Here is a 12,591-nt window from a genome sequence, read left to right as displayed (position 1 = left end):
TACATATTTTTCCCCAAGAAATCAGAAGGCATTATGCTAGAAAACTGTACATCATACACTCTGAAATATTTGCCTATGCTATATACGATAGATATGAGGAGAGATATTGTTTTTGTTCTCTTTTAGACATATTTCCTATTCTTCCTTTATACATTTTAATATATGTGTATATATACCCCTATACATATACATACACACATATATTTGCATGTGTTATTCCTAGAGGATTGAAATAAGCCAGTGTTTGTGGAACTAAACTTCACTGTGTATTCTTAAGAAGAAAACTCAGTTTTTGAACACTGGGATGTGGTGATGTGTAAATTCTAAATGAGGACAACAAGCTCAGGAACACAGCGCCACCTGGCCTAAGGAGCCTCTGCCCCTCACTACTCTTCCCTGTCTTGTGAAATCCGTGGGGAAGCCAGCAGTCACAACATCCGGGCAAGGACATCCTGATGATTTTCCTGCAAATGGAACTGCTGTTGGCGGGCCAGTTGATACCTGCCATTGGGATCAGATTCAAGTGTGAAATGAGAATTCGTTACCCAGGGTATAGATAATTTCCCAGTTGATACGCTTTTTTTTTTTTTTCGCTCCCACAGTGAAAAGTAGCAGAGGCTACTACTATTATACAGTCTCTACAAATTGTGGGCAAACTCTGGGATCCTCCAGGGCTCTATGTTGTGGGTTGAGATGTGAGAGTGAGGGAAAAAGGAACAGCAGAAACTTGTGAGAATATTGGTGTCATTTTGGTCCCTGTGGTCTAAGTAGCATATTTATTTAGAAATATCATCCTCTATTTAGCCTCTTCTCTCTGTCAGCTGAATTTCTTCTATCAGAGCCATTCCCTTTTCCACCTTGCAAAGTTCTAGTTATGCTTTAAGACCCAACTCAGAAGTTTTTCTATTGAACATTCTTCAATTCCACAGGCACAAATGATACCTTGATGATCACACTTCCTAGGCATTATTGTTATGAGTATTTATTTATTTATACCTACATTTCCCAATGGACTTTAAATCCTCAAAGCTTGTTCATCTTGAAACCTCAACACCTGGCACATTGCCTAGCCCCAGTAGGAACTTAATAAAGATGTGCTGACTGACAATGAGATCACAGAAAGAGAGAAAGGGTCAGAAAGTTGATCTGTAGATGCAATATTTTTGGAGGAATTTTTCTCTGCTGATATATGTATTTTTGCACATTTTTCTGCAGCCTTAAGTAGAAATCAAGTCAAATATGCTTTTGGTTGAGGCCCACCTAAGAAGGGAAAGCACGAGATAGTGGTTGAGTCTATGATATTGACTGTCTCCTTATGGATTCCATGGTGTTAGAACCCAAAAGTCAATGCATTTCTTCCTTATGTTCCATTTGTCAACATATGTAGCCGTGTCCATGAAGCATCTGCCTCGCTCAGTTTCAGGATCCACAAAGCTGGAAAAGCTTATCTAGTACAATTTCTTCTAATATGCTATATACAAAATGAGAACAAGCTGCTAAATTGAACACAAACATCACGTAGTATTCCTAATTGCTGTTTTCTGATAATTACCTTAAAGTTTAAAAAAAAAAAACAACAGGTACTGTTTCTCATAGCTAGCATATACCAAAGATTGCTACACTTTGACAAATGTTATAAATGCTTTAGGCGTATTATCTCACTTAATCCTCAGGTATTGGTCTTATTACCATTTTGCAGACCAGTATTCAAAAAGTTAAGGAACTTCTAGTCTATTAGTTACCGAGATGGGATAAAACCTTTTTAGCCTGATTCCAGGACCCTATCTTTGGACCTTTAAGTTATATTGCTTCTTTTCACTAATCTATGACTGTTATACCTTAGTTTTTTACTGAAAATTAATTTCTCCTATAGGCTTAGCTAAAACACTTTGAGAAGTTCACTTGGTGTCTTTAATGTAGAGTCAAATAGCTCCTAAGACTTAAGACTGAGCACAGCCCTTGGAGCCCTCACTGAAGGTGAGTGTAAATACTCCTTTTACGTTCCACCCCTTTATCCTCACTGCCCTGCTCCTAGCTTTCTTCCATTCTCCCTCCATGGACCAAAGCAGACCAGGCAGGGTGTAGAGCTGTTCTCATCACACAGACACAGACACTGGCTTCACACCAAATTAAGTGATGTGTTTACTATTACGTAATCCAAATGAGACAGTCAGAAAGGGAAGACAGGATAAATTTTGTGTCTTTTATATTCTACATCATGTAACATTCTCCTCTCATGTAATGAGTTGTTGATCACAATCTATTTTCTATTAGATTGATTTGCACAGGAGAATTTGACACTGCTCAACTAAATTTCAGTATATTTGTTGAAAGAGCACAGACATTGAACTAGTTATTTATTCTTATTGCCAGGTCTCCCATAACAGAGCTGAAGAAACAAATGAAGGGGTAGAAGAAAACCCAAGACACTTTTCAAGAGGTAGCTCCTGGCGGAATATGGTGAAAACTATTCTTTTGAGCTTTTTTCATGTACTTTAAAATTTACGTCTTAAATGTTCCTGTGCTCCAGCTGCCTCCATCCTGTTTTCTTTTCACAAGGAGGAGATAAAAAGTGGAATATCTTATTTTATTTATCTCAGGAATTCTCAGAGAGAAATGTTTGTCTAAACATTTTATTTCCTCTTAGATCAGATCCTAATTTTATTGTGATCTTGACTTGAACTAAAATTACCCCAGCTACCAAATATAGGCTGTTGGTACTTGACAGATACCAGGGGAGATATTGATTGTGTTCCTTTTCAGATATTACATTTTCCATTTTTCCCTGCCTACATTTTAGTTATTTTAATATGAATAGCCATGCCATTTACGTTTACAGCGACAGCTGCTTCAAGTATGTGATAAAATAGTGATGTGGTTGGGGCCGGCACTGTGGCCGAGTGGTTAAGTTTAGGCACTCCACTTCGGCGGCCCAGGGTTCGGATCTCAGGCACGGACATGGCACCGCTCATTAGGTCATGTTGAGGAGGCGTCCCACGTGCCACGAGTAGAAGGACCCACAGCTAGAATATACAACTACGTACTGGGGGGATTTGGGGAGAAAAAAGCGGGGGGAAAAAAAAGAAGAATGGCAACAGTTGTTAGCTCAGGTGCCAATCTTTAAAAAAAAAAACAAACAAGAGTGTTCTGGTTTTATTTTTCTCTCTCTTAGTCATTGATATCATCGCATGTTATTAGATTGGATACTGGCATGGAGCAGAAAGAAGACTGAAGAGGATACCCCTCAGTTACCTCAGTTCTTTCAGCCTCTGTTTTTTTCATCTATAAAATGGGTGGGTGGGACTAAACCGAGAGATAGCTAATCTCCCTTCCAGCTGTCTGGCTCCTGTGTCTCCATCTGAAATTAACAGGGAACATTTATCATCTGAAAGGGATCTGTAACCTAATATGAAAGTAACGCAAACATGAAACTCATGTTTTAATATGTTTTCAAAATCAACACTGGCTTAAAGGGGCTTTTTTAAGTTTTGTGGCAAATCCAGTACTGTTAACTTCACAGGTGTGCTCTTCAAGGTGCCTTTGTGGAATTTCTGCCCAAAGACACACATTTCCAGAACCCACCCAAATGTGCCAGGCTAAAGATGCTAAAACTGGGTCTTTCCACAATTTTATTTTCTCACCAAAGTCCTTGTACAGTTAAAAGAGAGCAGCGATCTTGGAAACACTACAAATGCACATTTAATTGGTGTGTGAACTTCTGAGTTCAAATAAGGAGCTTTTATTGAAGAGGGAACAAAAGAAAAATCATAAAGGCTGCAATTAGAGCCAGTTGCCCTGAGAAAGTTCCTTTCCCTTCCTTCTTTCCTTCTTTTTATTTTTCAGGAGATCAAAGGAAGCATAATTGAGGGAGAATCTTGGAAGTGTGGTCAGTTCTTGCTATCTTTCTGCCTGCCTGTCAGTGATAACAGTCATTTTGGAGTTAGTCACCTCCTAATTAAGCAGTCTTTGGAAATAGGGATCCAGGAGCAAATCCTGGCTGTGCTTCTGCAGCCAGAATATGGCTCCAAACTTTCAAACTTGTAGTCTGATTTCTGCAGGAATGCATGTTGACTATGGTGCCCTGTGCATGCTGCTCATTTGTAAATTGCATTAAATTGTGTTAGGCAGGACTGGGGATAAAGCCTCCTTTTGAGGTCCCCATGCTCAGGCAGAACTGGTTTAGTGGCAATTCTTTAGGGATCAGGGGCTATCCTCCACCATGGGGACTCCAATTTTTTCCCCCAGGACTCTTATTCTGAGCTTGTTTCTCTCAACCTGTCCCTGTTATGTTTACTGACATTTGTAAACTAATTTTACCAACTCATCAGGAGCAGCACATAGGTAATTGTACATCCCCGGAACCCAGCAGATGCAAGCTGCAGAATTTGCTGGAGAGAGATGCCTGGGTCACTATTTACAGCCGCCTTTGAAGGAAGCTCAGCTCAAAGTACCACCACTCAACTGGAAGGGTCTTCAAGGTCTACTGTGGACCAGACAGTCCAGAAAGATCCACATTAATAAGAAAAGAGAGGGTGTGAAACTATGATTTTTATACCAGTGGGGTTACAGGTCCCTGAAAATGATTTATTAGTGGTTGAAGCATGCTCCAGCAGCTCTTATCATCGGCAGGCAAGCAGGAAGGCAGGAAGCCAAGAGAAGAAGAGTTCCTGTCGCTGCATTTTCGGTGATGCCCTTGATTACAGATACCATTGTTTGCCTCTTCCCTCCTCCTCTCCAGCCTACTTCCACCAGGCTCTAATTACATCCTTTAATGATTTGACCAATTAAAGCCTGCAGTTCAACTTATAGGGGAACGGATGAGAAATTAGAGGCTGGCACGCAAACTTCGATGTGGATGTACTTCTTCCAAGGTTACACACCTCTATTAAGCCAGTCGGCTATTTGAAAAGCAGCATAATGGCCGATGCTAATAAAATAAGCATGGGGACATTTTCAGCTGCTCCCAAGTGAATACACCAGAAGGACAAAATGTGAAAAGCAAAGGTATATCTGTGAAACCAGGGCTTAGCATTTTTTTTTCCTAAAAGCGCAGTTGCCAGCCGCATTTCTTAGTTAATGTGAAATGTAATAATTGCTTTGTCAGGACTCTGGAGAAGCAAAGAGCTTTCTCCCCACCCTCCTGCCTTTGCCCAGAATGTAACAACTGAAGCACTGCTGGTTGCCATGGCGGTGGGAGATGAGGAGCACTTTGCTCTCAAAGGCAGCCTGACCCTGCTCAGGAGCCCCAGGAGATGCTTGGGAGCCTGGCAAAGCAGCGGGTATTCAAGCAGAAGGGGGCCGGAATACTTGATTCTCGCCAGGGATTTGTGAGGGGACGAGGGAGAAAGAGCATCCGGCTTCTTCTTGTTGCAGCAGAATGTGAATTTATTGTCTTGGATGACTGGCATCATTTTGAATCTCTTCACTGCCCACCTTCAGGGTTTCCTGGACCCTGAACTGTCCCTGGTCCCATGAATGACTCTAGCGCTGTCATGTCTGGTGTGTTTCCCAGGAATTCCTTCAACCTCTGTTGCCTGCTGGTCAACTCCTACTCATCCTCAGGTTTGACCAAGTTTGTTGAGGACCTGTTATGTGCCAGGGGCCAGGAAAGCCAAGATGCCTAAGGCACAGTCTCAGCCCTTGAGGCCATCAGGGTCTGAGAAGTTTCACTATGTGGTAGGAGGTGTGACGGAGGCCCGCAGGTGAGGTGGACTAACAGCCCAGACCTCGTGGGTCAGAAGGAGGCAGGCCAGGCAAGGAGTCCTGAATGTGGTGACATCTCATCCAACGAAGAAGGAGAGGCAGAACATTTGAGACAAAGGGAGTAACAAGAACAAAGGCATAGACTGCTCAGGGACTGCCAGCAGTGTCACTCCAGAGGGGAGAAGCAAGGAGGTGTGACAAGAGATGAGACTGGAGTGGTGGGTAGGGCTCAATGAGTGGAGCCTTCCCGCCGTGGGAAACTTAGACTTGATTCTTTGCCATAGCAGCAAGTGAATGACCTTATAGGTTTCCAAGATGGCCGCTCCTGATGACTAGTCTGCACATCTCACAGAGATGAAAAGATTGCATTATTGTTCTTTTAACTCCACAGAGGGAAGGGCATAAGGAACTTATCTGAGATCACACAACCAATCTACTGTTGCAGGGATACCGAATAACTTGGTCATCTGATGCTAGTCCACTGCTGCCCCTACTAAATTATACTCCATTCTGAAAGCAGTACTGACCACACTGGTTTCAGAAGGTTATAGTTCTTACCAGAGTATCTTGCACATGGGAGACATTCAACACATATTACTGATGCATTTACGCTATCAGTATATTATCACACATGGAGAAGTATACATACCCAAAGGTTTAAGGAGAAAATTATTTCCTAACACAAATTTTCCTTTATTCTTTGCTTCCTTTTCTGATGTGTTTTGATACTGTGGGGTTTTTTTGGGTACCTTTTCTCTATAATATCTTTATAACTTTCTCTTAGAGTCCAATTCGCCTTGAAGCTATTGCATGGTGGTAATATTCTTCCTGCCATTTTATTGTGTTTTATCTCCTCTCTCTCTCTCTTTTTTTTTTTTTTTTTTCCTGGTGATGAAGACTGGCCCTGAGCTAACATCTGTGCCAATCTTCCCCTATTTTTTGTGTGTGGGATTCTGCCACAGCTTGGCTTGATGAGCAGTGTGTAGGTCTACACCCAGGATCTGAACCCAGGTATCCCCAAGCTGCCAAAGTGGAGTGAGTGAACTTAACCACTATGCCACTGGACCTGCCCCATATCTCCTCTTTTAATGCAAGAATTAAGGATTCTTAAGATTTTTGTGTGTGTGTGTGTGAGGAAGATTAGCTCTGAGCTAACATCTGTTGCCAATTTTCCTCTTTTTGCTGGAGGCAGATTGTCACTGAGATAACATCTGTGGCAATCTTCCTCTATTTTGTATGTGGGACACCCCGACAGCATGGCTTGATGAGTGGTGTGTAGGTTCATGCCTGAGATCATCCCAACCCGTGAACCCCGGGCCCCTGAAGCAGAGCGTACCAACCTAACTACTACGCCACCAGGCCAGCCGCAAGATTCTTAAGACTTTAAAGGAAGCCCAAAGAGGTCTTAAATTCCGTTCTCTGAATAGCCTTCCAAGGAGCAATCTAGACACCACCCATAACATGTGGACGCCCCCCATGAGGGGGAACTCAACACCCTCAGGGACAATCATTCTAACTTCAGATAATTTTCAAGGTCTGGAAAAGACCTTGATTTCTGAGCTGAAATCTGCTTCCTTGAGTCTTCATTCCTTCATGCATTCACTCATTCATCAAAGGTTATTGGTGCCTGTGTGTGCTCAGCACCATTGTAGGCCTTGGAATGCAAAGATGAATTGGCCTTGGTCTTTGCCCTCCATCCCTTAGCTGCTTTTCTTTAGGACATGATGTCCTTTTACCCTTGTCTCTTAACAAACTACAAAGACCTTTTGCAAACATTTCCTGGGTTGGTTTAATCTGGCGTTGAAGACAATTGATGGAGAAATCTCCTGCCAGTCTCACCACACACCCAGAGTTGTGTTAATTGGCACTCGGGCCCCGTCTGTCATGTCTTGTTGCTTAATTAAATCCACATTTGTTTTGAGTGTTCTTTTCGCTCTGCTCTTTTTTATGCATGAGAGGATAAAAACAAATGAGGAAAACATTTTATAGTTAAATTAGTTTGAAGGAAACAGCCTCAAATCATAACTGTTTATCGTTCAGATAACCTTTTATTTCAATGTATTTGTTGTCCAACAAAACCACAAGCCAGCTGGATATTGCCCTTCTTTTCTATTTTACCGAAGTCTAACCTTTCCCTTGGATGCTAATTTCTGGTGCCTTTCTCTTGATTTCTCTTGTTTTCTAATTCAAGAAATAGCAGTAACACTTTATATGCCTATAAAGCTTCATATCTTTTCAAGATCCTTTCATATCCACCAGCTCAATACTCTCCAGAGCTTTGTCCACATTGTCTTGCTTTTCCTTTTTCTTTGTACTGCCCATCACACCCTTCGATAGTCATTTTCCTACCACCATGAATGAGATTTTGAATATAGGTCAATTTTATTTCGATGGGAATTATATTGAATAACACAGGGTTCAAATTGAAGGCTTGGTAGGGAAAATTGTGTGAGTATAAATTAGAAATTTAAAAATCCACTTATGTAAGGTTTATATGGTCAGATGGAAGGCAAAGCTTTCTTTAACCTAAGGTTGAGCCTTTTGTTGAGGGGAATAAGCAGAACTATAAAGTCAAACATTAGGTATTGTAAGATCCATCAGGCAATTAACAATAAGCACTTACTTGCATTAACAGCTATCCCATAGGCGACCAGTTTGTGGAATTTGAGGTTTTTGTCTAATTGCCTTCTCCATGGTCCTCTACAGCACTAGAGTATGAAAAACAAAAGTCTTTTGAAAAGTGAAAAACCATAGTTGTGACAGTGTCTTAAGAGTTAAGAGAACAGCACTCAGATTCTGCCTCTCAATTGCTGAAGCTGGGGCTACATGACACAAAAATGAGTGACCGTCAATTAGTCCAACAGGCAAAATCAAATGATTCTTACTGGCTTTGCCGAAATTTCAACTCAATAAATGTGATTGAATTAGTAGTTTCCCTGGCTATAAGTCAAAACTCTAGAATAAACCTGGTAATATCCATGCCTCAGCTTATTTGGAAAAGGAAAATGATAGCCATCATCCTCATCGATATGGTTTAAGTAGTCAATAAATTATTCCTTATTGCACAGAGACAGGCACTATTTTCATCTATATCTAAATATTCATAAAATTATGATAATGATTATCAAATAAATTATTTCCTCTACTAAGGGTTAGTGAAGGTCTCATTTTTCTGTACAACATGTTTTTCTATTTAGCAGGAAACACAGGGAAATATCCAACACAGTGAAATCAATATAGTTAGGAAATGTCCCATTATGTCTGCTAGCAGTTAAAATCTACATAGTAAATTCTGCGTATTGTGATTGTGCTTTTTGGGGCTGAGAACTCAGAGAGATGTTTCCTCAGTGGCATTTGGCTCATTTGCTTATTTGTCTCTTTTCAATCAGAAATGGTAATAGTCCAAGCTGTTCCAATACTTCCATCTTTACGAGTCAGGTCAATTTTACTAGACTTACTTTCCAGATGGAGTCAGTGCATCAGCGAAAACTTGAGTAATGAGTCCACTGTCAGGTAGGGAGTCAATGGCAAAAGCAAAAGTCATATCAGATGTACCGATTTCTGATTTTCAGTGTTAGACATTGTGTTCTCTCTGACCAAGAAACAAACCTCAATCTAAATGGGATTATTGGGAATTTCATATAAAGTACTTCTCTGTTTTCCATGGCACTTATATTAGTAAGTCATAACGACTGAAATTATTCCAAATATTTTAGTACTTACGATGCTTGTCCCTCTGATGAATGAAATAAGGTTTCGGCTGATTGGTAATAGAATTAGCATGCAGTTGAAATTCAGGCATACAGCAGAAGCTCGTGCCCAAGCCAGTGTTGACTGCCCATATATAAAGACACGAGAAAGAGATACAGTGACAATAAGGAAGCTGGGGAAAATAAATGCATTTTGTTTTTTGAAATCATAATGCGTAGTCACCAACTTTACTTACACCCAGAATAACTCGTGTGTAAAGGAAAGACTCTTCCTCTTCGTACCAACAGAAGGTGTCGATAAACAGATATAAATTCACTCCCAGCCAGGAGACCTAGAGAAGAATGAAAAGAGACCCCATCAATACAACCTTCCACTTTTCTTCTATTCAAAATCACTTGGGGTTCTTCTTTCAAAGTGAAATGAAGAGCTTCTCAATATTAATCAGAATTATTCCATATACATATTTCTCATAGATTAGTTTTTAACAGTGATTATAATGGTAAGAAATTGTTGCTAACTTTATACTTTAAGGAATTTAGTGAAGAGTACATAACCTTCCTAATCAACGTTACTGTAACGTTTTAAGTCAATGATGTCAAGAAGGAGGAAATCTTTAAAAGCAACTCAGAGAGTGCTCTAGAAAAATTCCAATTTCAGAGTCTAATTCAAAGACTTCATTTGATTTAGAAAAACATTCATACATTATGCAAAAACAAACTACTTGACTTTAAAAATAATTAAAAATGAACTCAATCGGAAAACAACTTTGCATCATTCTGTAAAGGTAAATTAAATATATCTACTGAATGTTTTCTAACAAGTTTTAGTCTTTTAACCAGTGTAATACTTCAAGCTATTTAGTATGCCCGTACAAATTATCCTAAAAATCAAAGACTATTTAATATATATAGTTATTTAAAGTTGAATAACAAAAATGATACTTACTACTAATATGATGGAGAGACTCTCATTGAAAATCCAGCATCCCATCATGATAGCTTTGCCCTTTTGCTGTCGTCGAATTATTTCTTTCATTCACCTGAGCCTGGATGTTGTGTTCTGAGTAAGGGCTTCCCTGGTAAATTATGTTGTCTTTTTGTCGGTGGAAGCACCTACTGGGAGCAGCTCTCGAGGAATTTCTAATTAAGGACTTCTTCCCAGCGGCACATCACCAAGCTGACATGCCTCATGACCTGGGTGAATACAAGGCACGTCTCTGTCTAATGATTCCTTTCTTCAAAGATTTCATAAGAAAAGAAAGCTTGTTTTATTAAATTCTCCTCATGTACTTTATACTCCATTCATTTTCTAGATGATTGCAGTCAAGATGATAATAAGTCTTTATGTAAATTTGGGAAATAACCTAATTGCTGAAGGTTGGATCCAGCAAAACACTTCTCCTGAGCTTTCTCTACTTTGTTTATTTTCTCTTCTTTATTTCCTTTTCCTCTCTTTAAAAAAAGTCTCTGTAAAGATATAGAATGGTGGGTAAAGAAATATGAACTAAACAATCTTTCAGAAGATGTCAAAGAAAAGAGAAAAATCACATACAGGAGAATGCTCATAAATCTAAAAATATGACTGCACAGAATGCAGCAGGTTATTTTTGTGGGATAGATGAAATAAATCCTATTTTTTTCCTAATCCCACTAGGTGCACCCATGAGGCAAATGAGAATATCCTTTTACACTTAGGGATCCCAGGAGTGGCTGTGCATGAGCCTGGCTGTACTCCCATTTTGTATAAGCCATAGTTGTTAAGTACCATGACTATGACCACTCTGGTAGGCAAAGTTGTCCCAAGTGAAGCAATTTCTGGCTAGTCCTGTCCTGAGAATTTCATTTAAAATTTTCAGACAATTAAGATGAAAATAGGAGATTTGAATCAGTTGAATAATTACCGAAGTTTTCTGTGTCATCATATGGTGAACCTACTTATCTGTCTTAAAGGAATTTAAAGATTTTAAAAACCTGGTAAGAAAAATAATTGGCTATTCATTGACCTATATAATAATAATAATCCTAAATGCTAAATAAATGATCCAGGCACTAGGTTAAGAGCTTTTTAAGTATTGTTCAATTAAATCATATGCTGACTTTATGAGGTTGGTTTTATAAGCCCCATTACACAAATGTGGAAACAAGCCCAAAGAAGTAACTTACAGTAGGACCAGCTGGGACTTGAATCCAGTTCTCTCTGGCTGGAGCATCTTCAGCTTTAACCACTACCTTATACTGTGCCTTTTATGAAATGCTAGTACATGGGTTTGCGCATCAAATGTACTTAATACACAGATATCAATTTCATTCCTATAAATTGGACACGTTTAACTTACAGGAATTAATTTAATTTATTAATTACAGATAAATATGTTGTTATATATGATTAAGTATGTTATCTTAATGATACCATTGAATTATGAAAAAATGAATAAGTTATCCTATTATTGAAATTGTTCAAACTATCCAGTCTAAGCTTGCTCAGCTTTCCCACACTGTCTAGCTCATTCTTTCGTGCAAAAACTACAATAAAGTCTCTGATCCATGTTCTCTCCCTTGCTCCTTCTGCCTCTTGAGTGACCTGGTGTTTCCCTATGTGGCCCTGTGTGTGGTATGGTGTGCCCCCTCTTTGGGGAACTATAGGTAATCAACTCTTCTTTCAAGGCAGATGTCCCAATGTCTGTCACCTTACTGTACTTGACTAAAACAAATTCCAGGTACGTTTTAAAACACCTGTATTTCTAAACATCTTGAACTTTGGTATCACGGGTTAAGCATTTTGATGAATGGGCGAGCTTTCTACTTGTTATCTAGCCCTGACCGTGTTACCTCTTTTTGAGCCTGAGTTTTCACATTTGTTTAAAGGGCTAATTATAATATCTACCTCATAAGCTAACCCCGTTCCTCCCCCACCTTCGGTTCCCCTAACGCACATGCATACATCCACATACTTACACACACCCACAGACTCACACATATGCATGATGATGCCTCTTCCGGAGAGGTCTTAGACTTGCCAGTGAAAATTTAGCAAATTTGCTTCTCTTTAGAAAAAGACATCATTTTAAAGAAATTTTCCGCTCTAGAAATATATAAAAGTACAGGTATTCTGGCAGCTTTAACCTGAGGTCAGAGTGCAGTTAGCGAAATATCTGTAGTAGCTTCTTTAACAGTGAGC

General features: G+C 39.6%; 1 protein-coding gene across 1 annotated transcript in view; it reads right to left on the bottom strand.

The window, feature by feature from the left end:
• Positions 1 to 10,407, bottom strand: part of NOX3 (NADPH oxidase 3) — a 57,390-nt gene extending 46,983 nt beyond the window's left edge. Inside the window, exons 1-4 of the mRNA XM_008519536.2 lie at positions 10,360 to 10,407; positions 9,650 to 9,745; positions 9,427 to 9,537; positions 8,327 to 8,411 (exon numbers count right to left, since the gene is read on the bottom strand). Of these exons, the coding sequence (XP_008517758.1) occupies positions 8,327 to 8,411; positions 9,427 to 9,537; positions 9,650 to 9,745; positions 10,360 to 10,407 (340 nt within the window). The remainder of the gene's footprint in view (positions 1 to 8,326; positions 8,412 to 9,426; positions 9,538 to 9,649; positions 9,746 to 10,359) is intronic.
• Positions 10,408 to 12,591: the final 2,184 nt, after the last annotated feature.

The sequence above is a fragment of the Equus przewalskii genome, chromosome 32 (genome assembly GCF_037783145.1).
Source record: "Equus przewalskii isolate Varuska chromosome 32, EquPr2, whole genome shotgun sequence".
In the NCBI taxonomy this organism is placed as follows: Eukaryota; Metazoa; Chordata; class Mammalia; order Perissodactyla; family Equidae; genus Equus; species Equus przewalskii.
This window is presented reverse-complemented; position numbering and strand designations above follow the sequence as displayed.